This window comes from Synchiropus splendidus, chromosome 9 (genome assembly GCF_027744825.2).
Source record: "Synchiropus splendidus isolate RoL2022-P1 chromosome 9, RoL_Sspl_1.0, whole genome shotgun sequence".
NCBI lineage: Eukaryota > Metazoa > Chordata > Actinopteri > Syngnathiformes > Callionymidae > Synchiropus > Synchiropus splendidus.
In genome coordinates, this window is record NC_071342.1 from 13,718,833 (window position 1) to 13,741,505 (window position 22,673).

At 40.1% G+C, this 22,673-nt stretch overlaps 1 protein-coding gene across 30 annotated transcripts in view; it reads left to right on the forward strand.

The window, feature by feature from the left end:
- Positions 1–9,643: 9,643 nt before the first annotated feature.
- LOC128764562 (neurexin-1a-like) overlaps positions 9,644–22,673 on the forward strand; it is a 223,358-nt gene continuing 210,328 nt past the window's right edge. For 18 of the 30 annotated variants that reach the window (XM_053874389.1, XM_053874390.1, XM_053874394.1 and 15 more), the window contains exons 1-2: positions 9,652–10,067; positions 10,720–11,863. In XM_053874389.1, coding sequence (XP_053730364.1) covers positions 11,137–11,863 — 727 coding nt within the window. In that variant the 5' untranslated portion in view covers positions 9,652–10,067; positions 10,720–11,136. Of the gene's footprint in view, positions 10,068–10,719; positions 11,864–22,673 lie in introns of all 30 variants that reach the window. The other 12 variants (XM_053874401.1, XM_053874405.1, XM_053874399.1 and 9 more) reach the window with 2 other exon arrangements.

Genomic DNA, 22,673 nt, shown 5'->3' on the forward strand with positions numbered 1-22,673 from the left:
CCTCACTCAGGCTGCCGCTTGGCAGACACTCATTACTTCCAGCCTCGATTAGAATAATGGGAAATTAAATATTTTAAGAGGACGGATATTCCGCCTTAAAAGTTAATCAATTTTGCGGACAGTGGCTGTGAATTACATTAGATATAAAATTAGCATTTTCCGTTTCAGTCACGAGAAGCCCGCCTTTCCTACGGCTAAATTCGGTCTCCAGTCTTACAAACAGAAACTTAATGTGTTTCCAATGTGAACGTCTTCATTGAATGGGAATAAAAGGAAGAACAAGTGCTGAACCGACAGCTCATACATTTATGTTTAGTTTATTCAAATATCATTTAAATAGGTAAATAAGAATATGCTTCTTTTTTTTTAGTTCTTATTTATTGGGTTGAGACAAGAACATTTCTCAAACCTGTCCAGAGACATTGCTCTAGAGAAGGTGCCATACTTCGGGAACTATGAAATTCAGTACCCAGATCCTGCTGGGATCAAATGAACGCTAAACTGTTCTACAGTGCAAAGTCAGCTGCAGTTATTTTCACTCCTAAAGGGTCACATGGTGGCTATTTTGTAGTGTGCGTTTGCATCCAATATTGATGGCGGTCTGCCTGCTACAGTGCATGTTGATGCGCTGCCTTTTCAATGGACTGGAATGTTTCCCCTTTAGTGTGACACTCCATCTATAGGTTAGACGCCGCTAGGCATGTGTAGCGCCTTACGTAGCTCTGCCCTTTACTCACTGTGCCTCCATTTGAGGTGCTGTTTATTCGTGATGGGTAGATGATCTATTGTGAAACAGTATTGCTGGGTACATGAAACGCTGTACTCACTTTCGGAGGCCGCTAGATGGCGCTCTTGATTTAGAAACCATATGAGGTTTCATTGGATCAGCGGTTCAAGTCCAAGCATTATACAGCAGACAGTGCCATCTGGTGGCCAATGAATATCAGGACACTGTGTCGTGAGGCCTCACGACCCACTAGTATATGGCATGACATCGGGATCAGTTAAGCACATGGTTAAATTTGAAATACTGATCTTTATTCGAATAAATTAAATAAATAAAAAAATCCCTAAAAGCCATCGTGATTAGCTTTTCAGCTTGTGGTGAATCTTCAGACATGTGATAAATGTGTGTTGTGTGCTAGCATTAACCTGACTTCCTCCTCATTTTCTCTTCTGAATCCATTTACATAAATTGCCCAAAACCCAATAGCCGGTTGAAGGGCACTGAACAAGCGAAACATTCTGCAAAGTCATCAAGTGTACCCAAGGTCCAAGTTTTGCTCTCAACTGACCAGATGGCCCATCCACGCTGCAGCCCTGTCCCACGGTGCTCCTCAAATTGTTTATGATAAATGATCTTGAGCTTAGAGAAAGAGCTCTCAGCAGTTATGACTCCCCCACCAAGGGTCCGGAATATTCAAATGAGGCAGCAAGAGAACATTAAACAGCCTGCGGTAGTGTTTTGAACTACTTCAAGTGGAACAGTCATAACTAGTAGACATCTTTCACAGTGCACAAGGGCTACTGGTTAGTCACTCACCTGTTGTGAGCCGCAGTGTTAAGAGACGAGACTCTCTTTTTATTCACCAGCTCGCCCATGCAGCAGCAGCATATATATATATACATTTTTTTTTTTTTTTTTTTTTTTTTCAGATTTCTTAAGTGCCAGTGCTGATGCGAGTGGGGCTTTGCCAGACCACAAAGTGCCTGCTATCAGGATATGGACAGACCACAACGAAATGCTTTGCTGCATTAAACCACAGGAAGGAAACAGCACTTTTGCTCGTGCAGATCTGTCCCAGCTAAATCAAATATAGGAAAAAGAAAGACTAAAACCACTTTGTTAAATGTTTCAGTTTGTCTTGCAGTGAGTGATGTGTCGTAATTTGCAATTTAGAAGGTTTAGCTACATGACAAAATGTATAGTCATTACTGGTAGTGATAGGTACAATGAGGTTTCTTGAAACAGTGTCATAAAAGTCAGAGGCCACTAGCTGGCACTGTCTGCTGTATAAACCTTGGCTTAGAAAACTATTTCAATGAAACTGCACATCGTTTTTAAACCAATAGCGCTACCTTCTGAGCACTGAAAAAAATTTCACCCATCACGACTGTTTCATGTATCAGCCTGTCACTATTCACTAGTAACTACACAAATTCTGTGTGTTTTCGCCGTGCTGTCTCAGTTCCACTGCCAAAAGAGTCAGAAAGACGTGATCCATTTCTTGTTACTGAGCAATTAATTTCACCTGTTTTTTGAGCAAATTAGTCTTTTTTCCCCAGCAAATTTTTAATTTTTCTTTCAGTTCATTTTTTTCCCGTTTATCATTTTTTATTTAATCTCTATGTGTTGCTAACTTTTCTCTTGAATTATTGTTTTACTGTGAGAGATGGAGAACATCCAGCCTGCAGGCGGATGTGTAGTGGGTATATATATATATATATATATATATATATATATATATATATATATATATATATATATATATATATATTGAATGGCAAGTTTGGCTAAATAACCAACCAAACATATTGACCGCTTTTTTTTTTTTTTATTAGCATCTGGTTCTCTGCTGCAATTGTTTTGGTAATGATGTTTTTCCATTTCATCAAATATCAAAAACCATAGTTAAAATTACGATACAAAAAGGACCATCTTCGTAATTTTACGTTATTTTATTATTTAATTTCTCAATTTCCTCTCAGACAGAAATTACATTCTTGTTTTGACCCTGCTGGATTAAGGAACAGGGAGAGTTAAACTTAGCTGTTAACAACTTTGGCTTGTGTTATATAGCAGTTATTTAACACGGGAAGAAAAGTAGTGAGACATGCTGCTTGCAACTCATAATAAGGAAAATCCACTGTTTTCCATTACCACGCCAGGAGCAAATGCATATTTGAAATGGTGCTCAAGGACAATGCAGGCATGAAGTATCCAACAACAACCTTGCCTCCATGCGGTTCAGGTGACGCACACAAGTATGTTTCCATGACCACAATGTGACTCACAGTGTCTTTAAGTGAATCTAGAAAGCACATACAGGATATTGTTTCACAGCAGTCAGCTGAATGTGAAAATGCAATTCTATTTCAATATATTGTTCGCCCTCTTTACGGAAATCATGATCATCAGCAATTTATAATCGGATTGCATCATAAAGACACGATCAGGACGGTAGATACATTGTTACTTTTAGAGTCATTGAGTCTTACTAATAATGACATCAAAACAGATAAGAGTTCATGTTTACACAAACTCACTTTCAAAACAAAGGTGTCCACATTTTTGTGGCCTGTTTCTCCTCCTTCAAATAGGGACTTAAACTCAATCTCATTTCTTCATTTGAATATGCCTCAAATAATTTGGACATGCCTGAATGCACCAGTGGGTGCTGAGACCGAAGAGCAACAGAGACATTGAGTTAGTGGAGTTTTTTGTGGTTCAGATAAGACGGTGAGAATTTCCCCTCCTGGGACTAATAAAGGAAGTCTTGTCTGGTCTCGTAAACAAAAGGACACCAAATCTGTGCTCGGGTCGCAACACTATTTAAGACTAACACACTTTTCGACGCTGCTCCCAGCACCATCTTGGTTAAAGCCTGAAAAACTTAAGAGGGCCCCGTATGACCTGCCAAGAAGCTCCCGCTGTTGAGCGTTTCATTTTTCTTTTTCCTTCGCCCTTCTTTTTTTGTCTTGTTCTGTGAGGTGGAAATGCTGGACCCAACATGGACAGCAAGACCCTTTGCCATAATATCAGATGAGGAATCACAATATGAGCTGCTTGGAGGGTGTCTGCACTGTCTGAGTGCATGGGCTTTGCAACTGCTCTGTACTTTAAATGTATGCAGAAACACATATCAGTCTAACAAACAATTTACATAAATTCATCTTAAAACCGATAAAGTGGAACAAATGGATGACAGAAAATTAGACTCGATTACACCAAATATATCAACTTTTTCAGTCACATTTCAAACACAGAAATGTCTGTGTGCAGCCTTTTATGCAGCAGTCTTGAGGAACGTGGCTTCTAGTGAGGGCGATGACCTACATGAAGACCCAATACTATTTACTGAGGCTTTCCATTATTCATTGTGAGAATGAATTTACACATTCAAACCATCATTACTGGTAAACAAGTGAGCGTATCTTTGGATGCACAGGGCTATATGTTTCCCCCAAAGCAACACTGAATCTCATAATTAGCAAAAATAACTACGACGAAGGCCCAGGGGTTAAATATTTTCATAGTTTCTCAACACGCTAGCTGCCTGCGATGATCTCGAGTGCTTTGCAGACCTAATATGTCATGAGTCCAATTGTGAGGACCCGCTGGAACAAGTGTCCCGGCGAGAAGATTAAAAAGAAAGAAGCTGCTTTCTGGAGTAAAAAACAGGTTCAAAGGGAGGTCTTTCGCTCAGGGAGAAGTTAATGTACCGCAAGACAGACTGGTTATTACTGGTGGTTAGTACTGCAGCCTCACTGCAAGAACGTCGGTGGTTTGATTCCTGTTCAGAGCAACCCTCGGAGCAAACCTAGGTCTTCCCTTTCCAGAGCTTATATGTTCTCCTGCTCGCATCAGGAATCCTGCAGGCACTCCGGTTTCCTCCCACAGTCTAAAAGCATACAAACATTTAGTTATTTCCTGTGTGTCTCCTGCCTTTAGCCCCAACTAACTGGGACTGGCTTTAGCTCCTGTGAATGGAATGAGGTGTTGAAAATAAACAAAGAATCCCTATGAACATGTTCTCCCTTCATCTCTGTGCAGTGCAGTTTGACCAACGTCGGAGGAGCAGACTCACGTTTTTGTCTTTTATGTGGTCAATGTTCATGTTTATAGACATTGATACAACACATCCAAGGTCTCCTCAGAGAACAGAACTCACTGCGACTAAACCAGGCAATTTGAAGAAAAGAAATTGAAAGTATTGGCAATTCCGCTTCTCCAATAATCCTCCATCATGTGTCAATACTAAATCTGACAGTTTGTCCCAGTCTGTGTGACTAGGCGTGGAGATCTTGGGTTTAATCCGATTTCTAGCATGGTAATGCCTTCTCTCATGCATCTTCAGTGAGGTCATTAAGTGCCAGTCAATACAATCTGCAGCCTCATTTTAACCGGACATGCGACCCGCTCCCTCCCGCCGCACTCTTACATTAATTCGCCAGAAATTAAATTCGGACTCTCAATGTCCCTTTTTCCGGTCGCGTAATCCAATGGCTTTAAATGATGCCGATCCATAAATTCAATCAGGGATAATCTAGAGGATATAGATTCGATCATTAGGAAGGAGGAGATGCTTCAGGAGAAACCCAAGCTTTTTGAGAAACGCGCTAATGGGCGCATTTAGCCAACAATCAAATGACAAGTTGGGTTTCACACACTGAATCAGAGTCCCATTTTTGTTACAAGCAGTCAAGGCGAATTAAGAAGAGCGCCCCTGAGACAAGGAGTTTCGACTGTCACACCTCACATTTGAATCATGAGCCGCCATGAAATACTACAGAAGATGTACAAACTATCATGGCACCTAGTTGTTGCCACTCCATGTCTAAGTTGAATTCCCCACAGTCCAGGTGTGACGGTTTGATCCTCCATCATGACTTTAGCAGCCTCTCACTTCAAACTGAAACACACTCTTCCTGATGCAGCAGTGCATATGAGATGAATTATTCAAGGAGCATGTCTGCTTGCTACCTGGACTGAGCCTCTACTGGGCCTCCATGTCTCGAAAACTGGAGGAAATAATCCACAAATGGGATAATATTCATGGCACAGTAGCGTTTTACTTTTCAATTGCTCCTGGAGTTAATGATCCTCTGTCACTTTAATATCACTTCAATACACTGAATCCCATAAAATGCCCTTCATTTTAAACTGATAATCTGAAATTGGAATAAAGAAAACCATTCATAAATTAGAGATTATCTGTTTTACTTCCCTGAACTGTTTTTTTCTTTTTCTAAACCTTGGCAGTTTTTAATCTGACAGAGCAGCTTAAACCAAAGTACAGCAAGATTCTTCCCTTTAAGGTTCCTCACTTGTCGGCCTGCATTAAAACGAGTCAAAATTATGTCTTTGGAAGTTGTCAAGCTCAGTGTTAAGCAGCATCAAGGGCTATTCAAAAGTCAACATCAATTTCCAGGCAGCGATGCCTTTGAACCGCCTCCAGAATGTTCTGCTCTGAAGAGGCTATCGAATTACCTTTAATGTTGTCTATTACACATAAATTTGCTGCAGCCCAACTTCGGAGGTAGGAGGGCTTTGACCGTATTGGAGATAAATGCATGAGCGGGCACTTTTGTCAAGATGCTAACTCAACTGAAACAATCAAAGTAACGTCAAGAGAATTTATTCAAGCTGTGTGATTCAATATTTTGGAGAAGACATACAAGCATGCAATGCATTTACCTAAATACATGTCTTATTTACACACTTTGTTCTGTATAGTTGCAAGATAAATGTGCCAATCGGACTCAGTGTGAGAAACGCTAGACGTGTTTACCTGAGCACTTCAGATTTGAATTTTAAAATGATCGTATGAAAAAAATCACAAGTTTCATCTGCCTTTGCGAACATTTAATACCAAACTTTTTTTGTGATGTTCTTCTTCATGATATCATGCGCAGCCATTTCCATAGGTGCTCCTTAAACCACATCGATGCTCGCACAGCAGCCACTTTAAATATTTAGGAACTTGTTGCAAATCATGTCACATTTACTGCATATGACTACTTCATTTTTCCATTATTCCTTTGCAATTATTTGCTCAGAAATAAAAGATCTAATACAAGATATATTTGTGAGATATTCAGTGTCCTGTTTTTCAGAGGCCAGTCGGTAGCACTGTCTGCTGTATAACCTTTGGCGTTGGACAACAATTTCAATGAAACATCACACAATTTTTAAAACAAGAGCGCCACCAATAGAGCTCTGAAAACAAGGACACTATTGCATCAACCTATCACTACTGTTTCATGAAACCTCATCAAGCATTACCCTGTTGTTACACTGGCAGTTACACTCTACTGCTGGAAATCACAATCTTGTTCTTGATCTTGCTACACAATGCTTGTGACCAAAGGTGAGAGTATGAAACGGCCAGTAAGAGCTTTGTATTTTGGTTCTTCACCAATACTTCACTCATCCTCTGTCTGTCTGATGATATTGCACATGACCTTTAGAGGACATTCTAACCGATACAGCACCTGGTCTGAAATTGAGGCAAACTGAAACTTTTTTCCATAAAAGTATTTCCATACTGCATACTACCCCAAGGAACAAGGAGTGAATGACAAGTACATCAAACACAAGTGGACAGGTCAAATAAACATTCAAAAGATAGGTGAATCTAAGAAGAGCGATTCCCTGATTCTGACAGTGGTTTTCACTGGAAGACCATTCAGACGTGCTTCCTTTGCTTCCGACAGGACTGACACTGGCAATGGTTTTCCTCAAACACCAGACTGACTAGCTCTAAATGTTTTTTTCATCACGTTCAGCGAGCCCGCCCCCTTTCATTCCCCGCAACCCAACTTCTACGTCTTCATTCCACGACTTTCTGGCGTCTCACATCCTTCCCTGCTCCTTGTCTCATATCCTTTTGGAAGTTGGCATCAGCCTGGTATCATCCGCTCTTGGCAGAAGAATCCAGTGCAAGCAAACTAGGAGAAAATTTACTTTTTCGCCGCGTTATACGCCCACCTGAAATGACTCCCCAGAGACACACACACATCTCTCGAACAAACAATTTTAAATTAAAAGGTTTACTTTGCAAGACGACTCAGGAATCCACTCTTGTTTGTGCGCTTGTATGTGAAGTAAACAACTAATGGTTGTTTTTGAGGTCTTTATATACCATTTAAATTGGGGAGTGTTATAAACTTATCAACATATTCATCACCTTCTTGCCTAACAGCAGTTTTATAAAGAAGAAGCCAGTGCTTCATCTCCAGTAGAATCTTCACCCAAGAGAGCAGTGATGTCCTTGTCCAACAGATGCAGGTCTTCAACGAGTAAATATGTGGTGTCTTAAATTAGTCTGGGAAAAGGGAAATTAGCTTGGGGGGGATGTTGCTCACCATGCTCCACTGGTCCTCCAGGACGTCCAAGAAACAGTTCAATGATTTCAAGGTCTTGTATTATTTTGCACCACAGTTCCCATGTTCCTCGGAGTGTACCATCATCTGACCTTTCGTGTTCCACTGATATCAAGGCAGGATGGCAAACATCCAGAGAGTTAAGTTTGGAACTGACCTTCTCACTGTTTTGCTGAGTGATTTGGTAAAGTCACTGCAACTGTTGGCATCTTTCTCACTAAGTTATATTACATGTAGTCATTCGTTCTGATAAACCGAACATAACTGTCTTCCCTGAAAGACTATTTATTAACCCATTAATAATATCATGGAATGACATTGACTCCTATCCACTACAGCCCAACATAGTAAACTCAATCCCTTTATACCAAGTGTGGATTTTTATTCATTATATTTGGATATTAAATATGCATTCATAAATATTATGTTTTTGTTATTATTTGTTAGTTAGTTATTTATGTCGTTATTTTATTTTTTCATAAAAATGTTATATTCATTTAATGAGTAATGCCCAATAATACATATACTATATGTATTGTAATATATATATATATATATATATATATATATATATATATATATATATATATATATATATATATATATATATATATATATATATATTATACGGTATATCGTTCTTGGTTCAAAATGTATTCAAATTGTTCAGTGGCTGCCGATATAATATTTAGGGAAATTGAATATAGTTCAGACATTGATACCTTTTCCCTTTGGATTTAGTCTGGATCACCTTGTCACAGTGGCTAGTTGAGTTAATCTCTTAGGGCTATTAAGGGTGAATTGGTAGAAGAAGTGATGAAAGATGCATGATGGATGTCGGGAAGGTTGTGTATACATCTGTCATATCCTGTAACCATGTGGGGGATGGGTGTAATATTCAACATTGTTCACGTAACAACTGAACTTCAGCTTCTCTTTCCTGTGTCTCCTCTGTTTTTTTTTTTTTTTTCTTTTTTTTATAATATAATGATCATTGGTGATGTTAATGCTTCACAGAGACCAAGATCAGTCTCTGGACATCACATGACAAAAGATTCCATATTTCATATTTTAAAAGTGGCTTCTATCAATAGCTTTGTTTTGCTTTGACACTGAACTTTGGAGGAGTCGTCTTCAGCCCGCACCAGTGGTGGGGCGAGAGTTCGGCTCTCATCCTTAAGTCTATGTTGGTGAATGCTTATGTGCCATTTTGAAATGAATGTGCTTGTGTCTCTCCACACTACCAACAATTCAATCTCCTATTCTTTATTGTGTCACATGACCGCATCCTTCTATTGATTGAGGACATGGTATCATAATATGTTGCAGCTGAATCCCTGATCTCATTTCCTCTGCACAGACCACCCAGTTGACTGGGACTTGTGGTGCTGGAACAGAGGAGCTTCCCTCGCCGGTGGCGGACGGTTGTAGTGTCGCTCCATGAGTGGATGGCAGTGGGAGGCACCGGCGCTGTCCAAGGTGCTGCATGCTGCCCCTCCCTGGCAGACTCGGCGGAGTCACATGATCGCGTCTGTGGCTCCTGACAGTCGCTGGATCAGCTCGAAAAGGAGACCAGACTGCACCTTCTTCTCCTCCAACACTGCTGGATACTTCACTTCACGCTGCGACTTTAATTTTCCTGGCTTTGTTCTTCTTTAGAAAAAAAAAAAAAAATCAAATATTTAAGGTGATTATTTCATTATTTTGAGTTGAGCGAAAGTACAGCCCCCCCGCACCCGTTATCTCTCTCGCTCTCTCTTCATCTCCCTTTTTCTCCAGCCGATATGATGATGTGATTCACTTGAAGACAGAATTTCAAGTGAACGTGTCACCGAAGTGATTTTCTTTTTTCGTGCGTGAAACGCAGGGAATGGATTGTCTCGGTTTGCGGATGCTTCTCTGACATGTATTTCTTTTGCGTCAACAACTTGGGGTCCCGTAGAAGTACCCTGCTTTAAAAGGTAATTACAAGCCTATTACCACTTCTTCACTTCACAAAAGTTGTCGTCGTTGCGACCTTAGAGATGCGAGGATTCGATGTCCCATTTCGGGAGTCGCTGATTCTGACACGCGTGAAAGATCCAGCTGGTGGTTCCGTTCGCTGCGTGTGGACCGAGGCGCCGCTGCCTTCCTTCATCTCGTTTGCGGCTTTGCGTGTTCCGATTTTGCCGTGAGAACTGACGCCGGAGTCTGGAAATGCAGCGACGACAACCGGACGCGTGCAGCCCGCATGGTTCTCTCGCACAATTCGACCATTATGAATGAAATGACGCACTTAAGGCTGTTTTTCCCGGCGAAGCATTTGTGCTGGAATCCCGATGGTGACAGATATATGTTGCAGAAGTTAGCGTGAGTGCAGAAGAGAAAGGAAATAACAGCATTTTATCTCAATTACTCTTCATGGTTTCAGCTATTTCAAGTGATTCTCTTCAATATCCAGTGATACGTCACCCATTCGTGCATGCTGAGTTTACTAACAGGATGCGTGGTAACAAGCAGACTGTGCTTTTGATTTGGAGAAACATGGATGGTCTCTTGCTGGTGTGAAAATAGATTTATGCAGAGATGATGTTGATGTTTTTTTTTTCTTCTTTTTTCTTGTTTTCCCCACAGATTTTAAGGACTGAAGATTGTTTGTCTGTCTCCATTTATCCATGAAGATGGAGGATGAAGTGCCCCGAGCAAGGCTTTCGGTTACCAGCCACATTATGCTGGCATGAATATCAAGCTCACAGCTGCCATCCGTACTCATTCACACTTGCTCTAGTGGACTCCCATCAGACTGGACTGTTCCTCAATTACAGAGACGGGTGCCAGCAAGATGTTTGAGGCTCAGTGTGTTTCCTGTAAGCAGCCATGGAAGGGAGGACCTTGATAGGATCTTAGAGCAAACACCGAGAGGTTTGGCCGGGGGCCTAGTTGAGTCATGCCATTTGCTTCTGGATGCAAAGTTCAGCTTTTTCTATGCGTCGATGTTTGTTTAGTGTTTTGTGCATGAGCCCCTAGATTTATCAGCTTGCTGTGTTTTCTATGTCGACCTGCAACATGATTTTGCAAAAGCAACATAGCGCCCATGTGCTTTGGGTCTGCCTCATGATTTGCTGCTGCCTAGAAATCAGCTCTTGTTTGGAGTTTTCAGGTGCCGAGGGTCAGTGGGCTAGGTTCCCGGTGTGGAATGCATGCTGTGAAAGTGAGATGAGTTTTAACATGAAGACGAAAAGCTCCAACGGCCTGTTGGTCTACTTTGACGACGAGGGATTTTGTGACTTTCTTGAGCTTCTCCTGCTGAACGGTAAACTCAGCTTGCGTTTTTCGATTTTCTGCGCCGAGCCCGCCACCGTGGTCTCCGACACGGCGGTCAACGACAGCCGGTGGCACGCCGTCACCATCAGGAGAAACTTCAAGAACACCACCCTGGTGGTGGACAGTGAGATCAAATGGGTGGAGGTGAAGTCCAAGCGGAGGGATATGACTGTCTTCAGCCATTTGTTTGTGGGTGGAATACCGCCGGAATTACGATCCGTGGCATTGAGACTGACCTCAGACGTAATCAAGGATCAACCCCCTTTTGCTGGATGGATAACAGACGTTCAGGTCAACAAAACCGAGTCTGTCATGATCGACAGTGACGGAGTCCTAGCGGACCTGTGTGGTGCAGCCAACATGTGCTTGAATGGAGGAGTCTGCAGCTTAGTTAACAACCAGCCAACATGCGACTGCACTCAGACGGGCTTCCAAGGAAGTGACTGCAGTGAAGGTAAGACACCTGAGCTCAGCGTCAACCATACATTTGCCTGCTCTTTTCTTAGTCCCATGCCCATCAGTTATGGAACGGCGTGTCGTGATGCCTTTTTAGATGTGACATGTTTGTCATTGATCCTTGAAAATAGTTGCTTTTTAATGAGTGAAGCTCCTTCAAGGGCTCATTAAGAAAACATGCCGGGGCTCTCCGTCCCCATAGGTCCTCCACTCGTATCCTGCAAGCCCACGGGGAGCGGTTGACCTATGAAACAGTCTCTCCAGTGGATCATGTCAATAGCATAAACACACTCTCGCGCACTTTATATATCATTGTCATGCCTGAATATTGACCATTATAAATCGTCCCTTTTATTTCTTTTTGTTTTTATTCATATTAATGACTCCATATAAAGCTAAGTCCAAAAGATATTTATCTATTGTGGACTGGTATAACTCTGTTGTATGATAAAATACTTGCTGATTTGCACTCACCAACCTCTGGCCACGCCCCCTTTGTTGTGATTGGCCAAGCACAGGAAGTTCAACACGGAAGTGTTGGCGACACATAAGCAAGCAACCTATCACTATTGTTTGAAACATAGATTCTGAAGGTGAAACCAGATTTTTCTTATATATATATATATAGTATGGAATATTATGGTATTGGAATAAGACAGGTGTCAGGCATTCTTTTGTGACAGATTCACTAGACTTCAACATGCTCATTTTTCTCATTTAAATAGGTTAAAATAAAATATATTTAAAAAAAACTTATATAAAAACGTATATATAACATAATGGAACACATTTTATATATATATATATATATATATATATATATATATATATATATATATATATATATATATATATATATATATATATATATATATATATATATATATATATATATATAGCTTTAAGGGGTTTCCATTATTTTGTCCAACCCCTGTATATTTAACTGCAGGTTGTGTAGAATTATCTGATTTAAGTTGATGGTAATTGCTGCATTGAAATATATGGATACTATATATATATACATATATATATATATATATATATTCCAAAGGTGTAGTTGGGCAGGACTATTCAAATGTTTGCTAGCATCAAAACAGTAGCACACAGCTTGGACATATGTTGTTGTCATTTTGATGCACCTACATTCAGTATACAATATAAAAAAATAAAAAAAAAAAACTGCAAAAGACACCATTTGAGACCAACGAACAATCGCTGACTTATTTTTTCCCCTCAACATTTGACAAACTAAAATGTCTGAGACTTTTCTTTCCTGGAAATTTGGTTAGCAGAGTCATCGCAAGGTCATGCATGTTGAATTTTCAGTCTTCAATGGAAGTCAATTACTAATTGCGCATTTATCTATTCACTGTACAATTAAATCTGAGAAAATCCTGATGTTAATTTTAAAGTGAGAAACATCACCATAGCAACAATTGGAATGAAGAAAAAAAAACCCTGTTGTTAAAGTAGATTGGCAACAAACAAGTGGATGCAAATTCACTGAGCCAAGTCAGACAAATGAGATGGTAAGCCTCAACCCAAGCTTTAACAAAACAGCTGAAGCAACGTCTTCTTTCGGAAGCTCCAAATATGTCTTGAGATCCATATTGTAATATCACCATTCATGACATGGAGCAATGATCTGAATATGTAAATACGATCTCCTTCTGGATATCGTCCCCATAGCTGCGTCCAGCGAAGATGCGCGAGCAGTGATTCAGACAGGTTGGCAGAGGAGAGGGAGCGGGTATGTTGGTCAGGCCCCATGTCGGGGGCGGGGGTGGGGGTGCTGTGCAAATGTTCTTCCCTCATATATTCATCTATTTAAATAGCAACAGGATTATTTAACATGCATGTGATTTCTTTCCTTATGTCATTTACATTTGGTAATCGGGTATCTGTATTCATGCGCATGAATCTTTTATTAACACTAAGCTCATTATACTTGCATCGGATAACTGACTACGGTTGCATAGGACGCTGTTGTCGGTGGATTGTCATTAGTTATTAAGAAATGAATTAAAGCTTGAATGCCTCTAATTACAACTGCATCCATGATGGTGCGTCTTCATCTCCACCCAGTTCACGATTATGGTAATGGCGGGAGTTAGAGGATGAGTCGGTACCATGCTTTGGTCGGCAAAACTATTGATTGGTTTTCGTACCTATCGAGTCATGAAGTGTACAGCTGAAGTAGTTGTAATGGATTATATGAAGCATACTCGCGTTACTGAGAAACTTTTAAAGAGGTTTGATGTTGAACGTTGGATCTCACTCTGCTTCAGATTTGTTGCTGTTCGGAATCACTGATACGATATTGTGAGCCTAGTGAAAGCCAGAAAACAACTTGGAAAATCCATTACTTATTGCTTAAAAAGAAGTGGGGCTAATGTTATCACCACTTCCTATTTGAAGGTCAAACTCAATCAATCCGTGTTGTTTCAAATATTTCGTCGTTTGTGTCACCACCAAACGAGAATGACATGTGACACATACACACATAGTATAAACACCATACTCACAGTTTTGCGAATCTCTGGAGCAACAACTACTGAAGAGGTGTTATTACTGATCTTCTCAGTGAGAGACAGTTGGGACAGTCCTGTCAGAGATGGATGATGTCATCTATTTGGCAACATCTGCTGTTCGGTTTGCTGTTGAATATGCAGTGTTAGTCCTCAGCATGTTGTTTGTTTAGCTTGCTTTGTAATTTTGCAAGTACAACTCAGAGGATTCCAATAAAGAAACGATTTCTCTTTGCGAGACAATGAATGTATAAACCAAAAGCACTCACTTCCTGCTAATCTGCTAAATTTTTATCTTCAATAAAAAGTCAGTTTGAAAGGTACAGTGAACCGGCCTGAATATAGGACTCTAAATAGTTGAACTGGTGCGTGTCCGTGCCACAGTGACAAATGTTATCATGAGGATGGTAGATTTTTGATGCCATGTGATTTGGGTGACAAGATCAGGGTTTCCGCTACATGTAAAGGAGCGTGGTGCAGCGCCACCACCTTAATGAGAGCTGTCACGCCTTCAGAAAAAATATCTCACATGATCAAACGTATTGAAACAAAGTGAAAACATCGAAACAAACTGATAACACATAACACATCATGGAGGTGGACTTGAATGTGACAGTATTCTGAGTGTATTTCACGAATAAATCCCAAAAGAAACATCATAATAACAGAAGTCTGTTGACTGCAGAACTGAAGTCACGCATTCCTAGAGAACATATTGGGATATAGACCGCTGGTGATTGGATAGAGATGTACTTCTCACGATTAAAATGTAACTTTTTTTTTTGTCACTATTTCAGTAAATGTGAAAACGTTACCCTGATTCGATGTTTCAGTATCGCACTTTCATTGGCTACTTTCTGTTCCGTTCTGTATTTTATCTCATGGAGGAAACCTCAGGAAAAATTTGGGTCAATTCTGAAACAACCAAATTTCATCTGAAATGTGTTCATGACGATCGATCCAGCTTTCTTTAGTGTTCTTTTGTGCTTCAAGGACACACGATTTAAATAGAGGCAGCGCAAAACACAGGGACAAAAAAATAAATGACTAAAAGAAAAAAAACAAAAACACACTATTTACTGGGACGTAATTGCACCATTGCCTTGAAATCTCTTAAGATGTGTACAAATCTATTTCTGTCCACTCACTTATCCTCTTTTGATGAGTTTTTCTTCCTCCGTCAGACTTCTTTAACATTAGACTGTCTGATTAAGACTGCTTTTATATATCCTTTCATCAAAGCACTGGAATTTTTTCTTGGGCATGTCACCTGAAACACATGGATCATTGTGTTTATTGCCAGAACTAGACTGCCTTGCGAAGGCCAAGTACAGTCTGAGTATTAAAAAAAAAGACTTGAAAAGAAACACTTCAAATTCAAAAGGAGATGAGGAAGTCTAGTCTCAACCCGAAGAAGACGCAGATGATCCAACTGAGGGGAAAATATGAATCTTTATCAATGAAGTGAAGACAATAAAGTTGGTAACCATAGCAACATCAGCAATGATGGTGAATTGTAGTTTTTTTATACTGTTCGTTGGTGTCTTACGTTTTCTAAACTTGTGCTGACTCTTCATTTATTTCACAATGTGAAGGTGAGGGCGTGAATACTGAAAATATAAGCCCACGATGATGATTTCATTTGTCACTGAAGGGCTCACAAGTCGACTTCAACACCTGCACAAACTCTGGATGACACACAAAAGCAGCCCATTGACACAACGCAAAACTGAAGGGATTTCAAATGGCAACTTTCTGGATTTAAGAAACACAAAAAAACATTAAGAAAGAAGTTGTTGTGGTCAGCAGTGGTTACTTTTTCAGACCATGCAGATGGAAAAAAAGAAGTTATGGAATAAAGTTTTCAATGCTAACGCTAGCACCTGCATCAGCAGGTCATTAGCTCATGAGTCTGTTGTTGTAATGACAGCGTAATAATAACACTGTGGAGCGCTGTTGCTCCATGGTGACTGACATGAATCATGCCATCATGGGAGATATTCACTCAAACAAAGGACAGGAATATTAAACTTCCTACAGAAGGTAATACCCCAGGAAGGCCACAAATAAAGCCCCCATTAACCATCAAGAACAAGGTCCCAATGGGCAGAGGGAAAGAAATCATGACTGAGGATGAAAGTCATGGTGATGAATCATGAATCTGCATGGGGCAAGGTGATGGTGCAGGAACTTTTGTTTGGTTCCAATAACATTGCCTGAAGAAAACATACAAGGTTCCACAGTCATTGATGATCCAGAGCTGGATGTCAATGAAAGACACTGGAGAGAAGACTGTCGGTTATAGCTTCAATAAACACACAAGTTTATGTTGACTATTTGGACACTTTTCTTTTGCCTTCAGTTGAAGGGATGTTTGGGGACGATGGAATATTTTTTTCAAGATGATAATGCATCTTGCCGTGGAACAAGAACTGTGAAAACATTCCTTGAAGACAGGCACATAAAGTCAATGCCTTGGCCTGCAGATCTGTTGTGGAAGTGGAGGAAAGTGGTCCATGACAAGGCTCCAACTGGCCTCAGCAGTAAGAGAAATTTGGATTCCACGCTGCGGAAGAGTAGTTTGTCACTTATTTAGTCGTTGGAAAAGTACGAGTAGTGTGTTGAAATGTCCGTTTTATTGTTTGTGTTTCATGATTGAGCTGAAAAAAGTAAGTTAGTCATTACCAAAATGTTTTTTACGTCAATTCTATCAGTGTCTCTCAAAGCCAAAACGTTGCCATTTGAAAAGACTTCTCATGTTTGTTCTTCACACAAAAAACAACTGAGTGAACATCCTCTGAGGCCGGTGATTCCAGAATCTTTGCCAGGGGTTGTAGTAGTGACATCACTGTTCTCTAAACCTCTTGCTCTTTGCGCCTCATTGTTATGTAGGTCACACCAGGACTTGACAACTTGATAAAATAAATGGGCAAAACGGTAAACTAAGAGTGACCTGATGTTTAACAACACGGTTGAACCTGCAAGACCTTGTCACCAAATAATTTAAAAGCTGTTGTCTTACTTTGATTAGATGAAGGGATTACAGGCTTTTGCCAGCAGACCTGTCAACTCTCCCCTGTCTACATCGCATGACCATACACACACACACACACACACACACACACACACACACACAAATCCCTTTGATCGCCTCAAACAATTATTGAAATGCACCGCTGTATGGCTGGAACCTGTCCTCTTGTTTTTCATCAGAGAGATGACATAGATGCATTTCAGGGATCATTTTTTTTTTATTCTGATAAAAAGCGAATGATGTTATTTCATTGCATGGAAGCTGAAGCTCGGAGCGTTTTATTCGGTATTTGGTGCGCCTAATGTGCGGGATGGCACCGTAGTGTTGAGTGTAATTACACTTTAGTGTTTTAGGATTTGTATAAAAGCATCGACTGTTAAATCAAAGTCAACTGCTTTAAGTGCTTTTTTTATTGACTCTGAACTAAAGTATGCTGGAAAGGGAAGGTTCTGTTAGTACTACAAAGTGTAGTTTAAGACAGTCATTGTGCTCTCTGTTTGTTCTGTTTGTGCTCTATGTGTTGACTCAGTGATTCTAAAGCATGGTGTTGGCTATGTGAGTTGTCAATGTTGCTTTTGTACTAGCTCAGGCTCCCTTAGTTACTTAATTCATTCACACGTGAACAAGAGTGGTTGTCAAAAGTGTGTACAGTTGGTAGGTCAAGGGTAACTGAAGTAGCTCACTAGACATGTAATGTCTTTAATGTTTCGTGACTTGGGCGTTTTTTTTTTGTTTTTTGTTTTACTTGTGACACTGGTCATTGCACTGCAGACCTGTATCAACCAGGACAAACCTAATGTGGCTAATGTTTTGAACTCTCTGTCAGTCCTGTGATTTCCGATGCGATTTCATGAGCTGTTAAACCTACTTTAAGACTTGTTTGTTGATCATATGATTAAAATGAATGACAAAAATATGTATTTTGAGGCCTGTATTGGGCACCAAACTAATGTGCCTGCCCTTATTATTATTATTATTATTATTACATGTATCAACCCTATTCTTGTTCCATGTCAGTATAAAAAAAATGAAACATCACTGTAATAATACATCTCGACAAGTCTCAGGAGTTGTGACCTGATCTCACATAGGCGAAAGTGTTTCGAAGTCAAGTGTGCGTGAAACACTTAACGTGCGATTATGACGTTAAACGTCTCAAAGCAGAATATTGAAGACAGTCTTTGCCGCAATTATCTGATTATAATGGAACGGTTCCACATCGTAGGCAAGGAGCGCAACTGCTCACCTGCTTCTAATGACAAAATGACTCTGAAGGAGGAGAGGAAAAAAAGATCATGCAAATTGAAGGTTGGATTAAGAGGCACTTCTTCTTAGTCGTTGACATATTATCATCACTCACATCGTACACTATGTGCCCACTAGGCTGTGAAAATTGGAGCCTTATGAAGAGCAATAACCTCTGCACAAATGTTCCTTTTTCACTTCTTTTTTCTACAAAGATGACAGCTTTATTTTTTTGCTAATATTGCTAACCATAGCTGTCTCATTGGCATCGACCACATGGGAAGCACAGGGATTTATTTTTTACTCGTCCTTCCTCTCGGCTTGGACACTATAATAGTTCTACCCTTAACATTGAAAAGTAGGAGATGTAGTGAGTCATAGGACTCATGGTTTGATTGGTCATGAAGTGCAAACAACTTCCTGTCTAAGACTGAACCTCATCCCAGACATGAGTGGAAATTCAAGCACTTCAATCACACATGCCAGGCAAGTTTTGTGTGCCCTGTGATTTAAGGCTCTTCTAAGATTTCTCGAGATATAAAAATAAACATACATACTTTCCAATCTTCCTGGAAGATGCCTGGACACTGTGAGGGACGTTAAATTAAATTCTGCCAGCAACAGAGCAACAATATTGCTAGGATGATCAATGGTTTCTGTTATCTTGTCCACTATTAATTTCCTCTACTGCTTATTAAACTGTTCATATTTTGACTTAAGATGGATTAAATTAATTCCAAAGCTTCAGAACATCGACATATTAAAAAGGCTTGATTTAATCGAACATGAAAGACTGTCTGTTCTGAGCTGCATTTTTGGAAGTTCACTGTTGAGAAGGTGGCCAATTCATGGCAGCACTGGGATGCAGTTCATATTTAAACTGGTTTATTTATTTATTTATTTTATGTGTGCAGTCTGTTTCGACACCAACCTAGATAACAGGACTTGCTCCAGTTAATGTTTTTTCAGTCTGGATGAAGACGAACCTGGTGTCCCAACCCTTTGTCAGAGAGCAAATACTTTATTTATATGGCATTATATGAAATGAACGTGCGCCAAGGCAGGCTTAAAACAAATCATGGAAATAGAATCATGTTTGGAAACTCGCTTGAACGGGTGCGACAGCCCATGGCAGCACTAAGTTCTTAGGGCTGCGCTGTGGAAAGTACAACAGGATATTTCAATGGAACAATAACAGTAACCAAGAGTCATTATATTCAGGACAAATATATAGAAAACAAACAACAGTATGTGCATTGAAACTAGCTAATCGTCATAAACTCATTGCAGTTAGACCTTCAGTTGCATTTCACAGTTTCAGAGTCAAACATTGTAGCATTCTTAACTAGGCTTGTGTGATCTCATAGTCTGTTACTTGGAGCTGAAAGGGGAGTTTTAAAACACCTTGGAAAAAACAAACAACGTCATCGATTTATTTAGTAAATACTGATACACACTTAAAATGTACACTTGAAATACCCATAGAACGTGCCTCAGTGCATCATTTTCTTACACCCCACCAGTCCCTGGGTCGTGTGGAGGGAGGTTGCCGGTGGGCCCTGATGGTGGGGGACTTATGATGAACCAGACAGTGATGGAACAGGAGCTGAGAGCCTCCACTATTTCCATTTCAAAAGAGGGATAAAAACAACTGTCAGCCAATAGTGTGTATCTTTTCCAGCAGCCTATCTTCAGACTCCACAGAACTTCTGCATATTTATTCTGGTTCATTGGATTGACAACTCATTTATTAGCTGAGAAAATAGACATGCTATCGGAAGAGGATTTCCAAAATTGAGTGGCAATCCATCAACGTTACGAGCAGCGACCATGTGACTGACTCTCCAATGGTGTCACTCTTTGGAGAAGCTCGCTGCGGCTTCGCTCAGCAGCGCAGTATTAATCTGCTTTTGTCTGTCTCGGAGTCCAAAGACAGATATTGGGATCAAAAGATTAAAGGGATTTTCCCGTAGGATTTTTTTATCCCCTTATTTAAAGACAACTGTTACAGGCTGTCAAAGGATGTTTGTAAAATGATTTGACACCAAACCTTTCCAAGAGTTTGTACAGCGCATGAGGTAAACACATCAGCGCATCTCAACTTTGGTGTGAACCTGAAGGTTGGTGGCTCACGGAGAGACAGTGCTGAGCTGAAAGGTTATTGAGAGGTGCAGTACTCACTTGAAATCATTATTTCAGAACATTTGTTTATCTTTCTTATGAAGTGAGAGCCATCGATGAGCTCTCACCTCCTTTCGCTGAGCATTTGCACTTACAATGGTGCGGTTAATATTTAGTATTAATAGACATATAGATAATATAGATTTTTGCAGGCTAAAGGTATTAAGCGTCATGACATCAAACCGATGAAACATAGGTGTTTTATTTGCCTTTGAAGCGCTTAAAATGTGCTGTTTTGCCTGCGTGTGCCCAGCTCCAACGATCTCCTAGAGGAGCAGAGATGAGAAACAGTAGCAGAGGCCAGCTGTGGTGTCGGAACTTCGGACACGGGGCGAAAACAACCCATATTGACAGCTTTAATGTCAATAAAAAATGCTCAAAAGAAGTTCAGAACATTGCTGAGTCAGTCTTGATGTTGGACCTCGTTTTATCTAGTATAGACGTGATACTTGGGCATTTTAATATATATATATATATATATATATATATATATATATATATATATATATATATATATATATATATAGACTTACATATGTGTGTGTATCTTTTGTAAAACAAAAAGCTTGTAATACAAACATTGTGTGGATAATCTTGTTTTACAATCAGCTTATGCCATGTGATCTCTCCATGAGACATTATTGAACTTTAATCTTGAGACCACATATAGCTCAGATTATTATTATTTAAGTATGGAGCAGCATGCCATCGTTTTTGATGTTAACTGTGGTACTGTGTCGCACATGTTGGTGGGTCCTTGGTGTTCACCCTGGCTGCTGGCCAAGTGACTTGAAATATGAATGGCTCCGGCTCAGGGTGCAGCCCAGTCCCATCAGCTCTGCTGGTCTCTTACTGACTCTCTGTCTTACTGACTCTCTGACTGTCGCAGCAGGGAGATAATGAGGAAGATGGTGAGCTGTGTAATGTAGTTCTCCAGGAAGAAGCTGCACAAAGGCTGGGGCTGTGCTTCCCAGAGATGAGTCCTCACTTGTGCTCATTACTCTTTATTTGGCCTGAATTGTAATCCAACAACGGATCGATCCCCACCTGTATCTGTGACCTTTATCAGGGCGACCAGCGCGTCCTCCTCCTCCGCCGCACCGCGCCGCACACCGTCCTTCCTGTTTGCTCATATTCAGCCAACAGTTTAATGTCTTCAAATGACTGTTGTTTTCCCCGCACATTTTGCTGTTATCCCACACGCAGATGAGCCGCTGTTTCACAGGAGGATGTGACAGTTTTCGGGAAAATGAATCACTCAGCAGTTTGCATTAATGAATTGACGTTAATTAATTTGGCCAGATGGAAAAATGCTGACAGTTAATTTCATGTACGTTTTCCCCAAATTAGCTCTTGCTTCCAAAATGAAAGCGGCACATCAGAATTCACAACATGATGATGGTTTGTGAAAGCAAAGACACCAAAGAGCAATGCTTTGTTAAGCCAACTCCTTCAACACGAAGAGGGCGCGTGTGTTGTGAATGTCACAACACGTGTCACAGCTCATTTCATTTTTAATCACCTGTTTTTGATTAACAATTTCAGTCTTTTTTATTTCTTTTCTGACTCGAATAATTCCCGAACTGTTAATTTTCATGAATGATCACTGTTGTTTATTACTTGGTGGATTGGTGGTAAATAAATACCACAAATAAATATTTTAAATTCAATCCATTCTGATATTCAATGATGTATTTTTTCTGTATTTCATGTCAAAACATGAGTGACAAATATGTCATTTCTGTGAAACTGGATGCAATTTTGAGGAGGTCCTATAGGGGCACCACTTTTTTGTTAGTTAAAAAAAAAATGCCATTTTT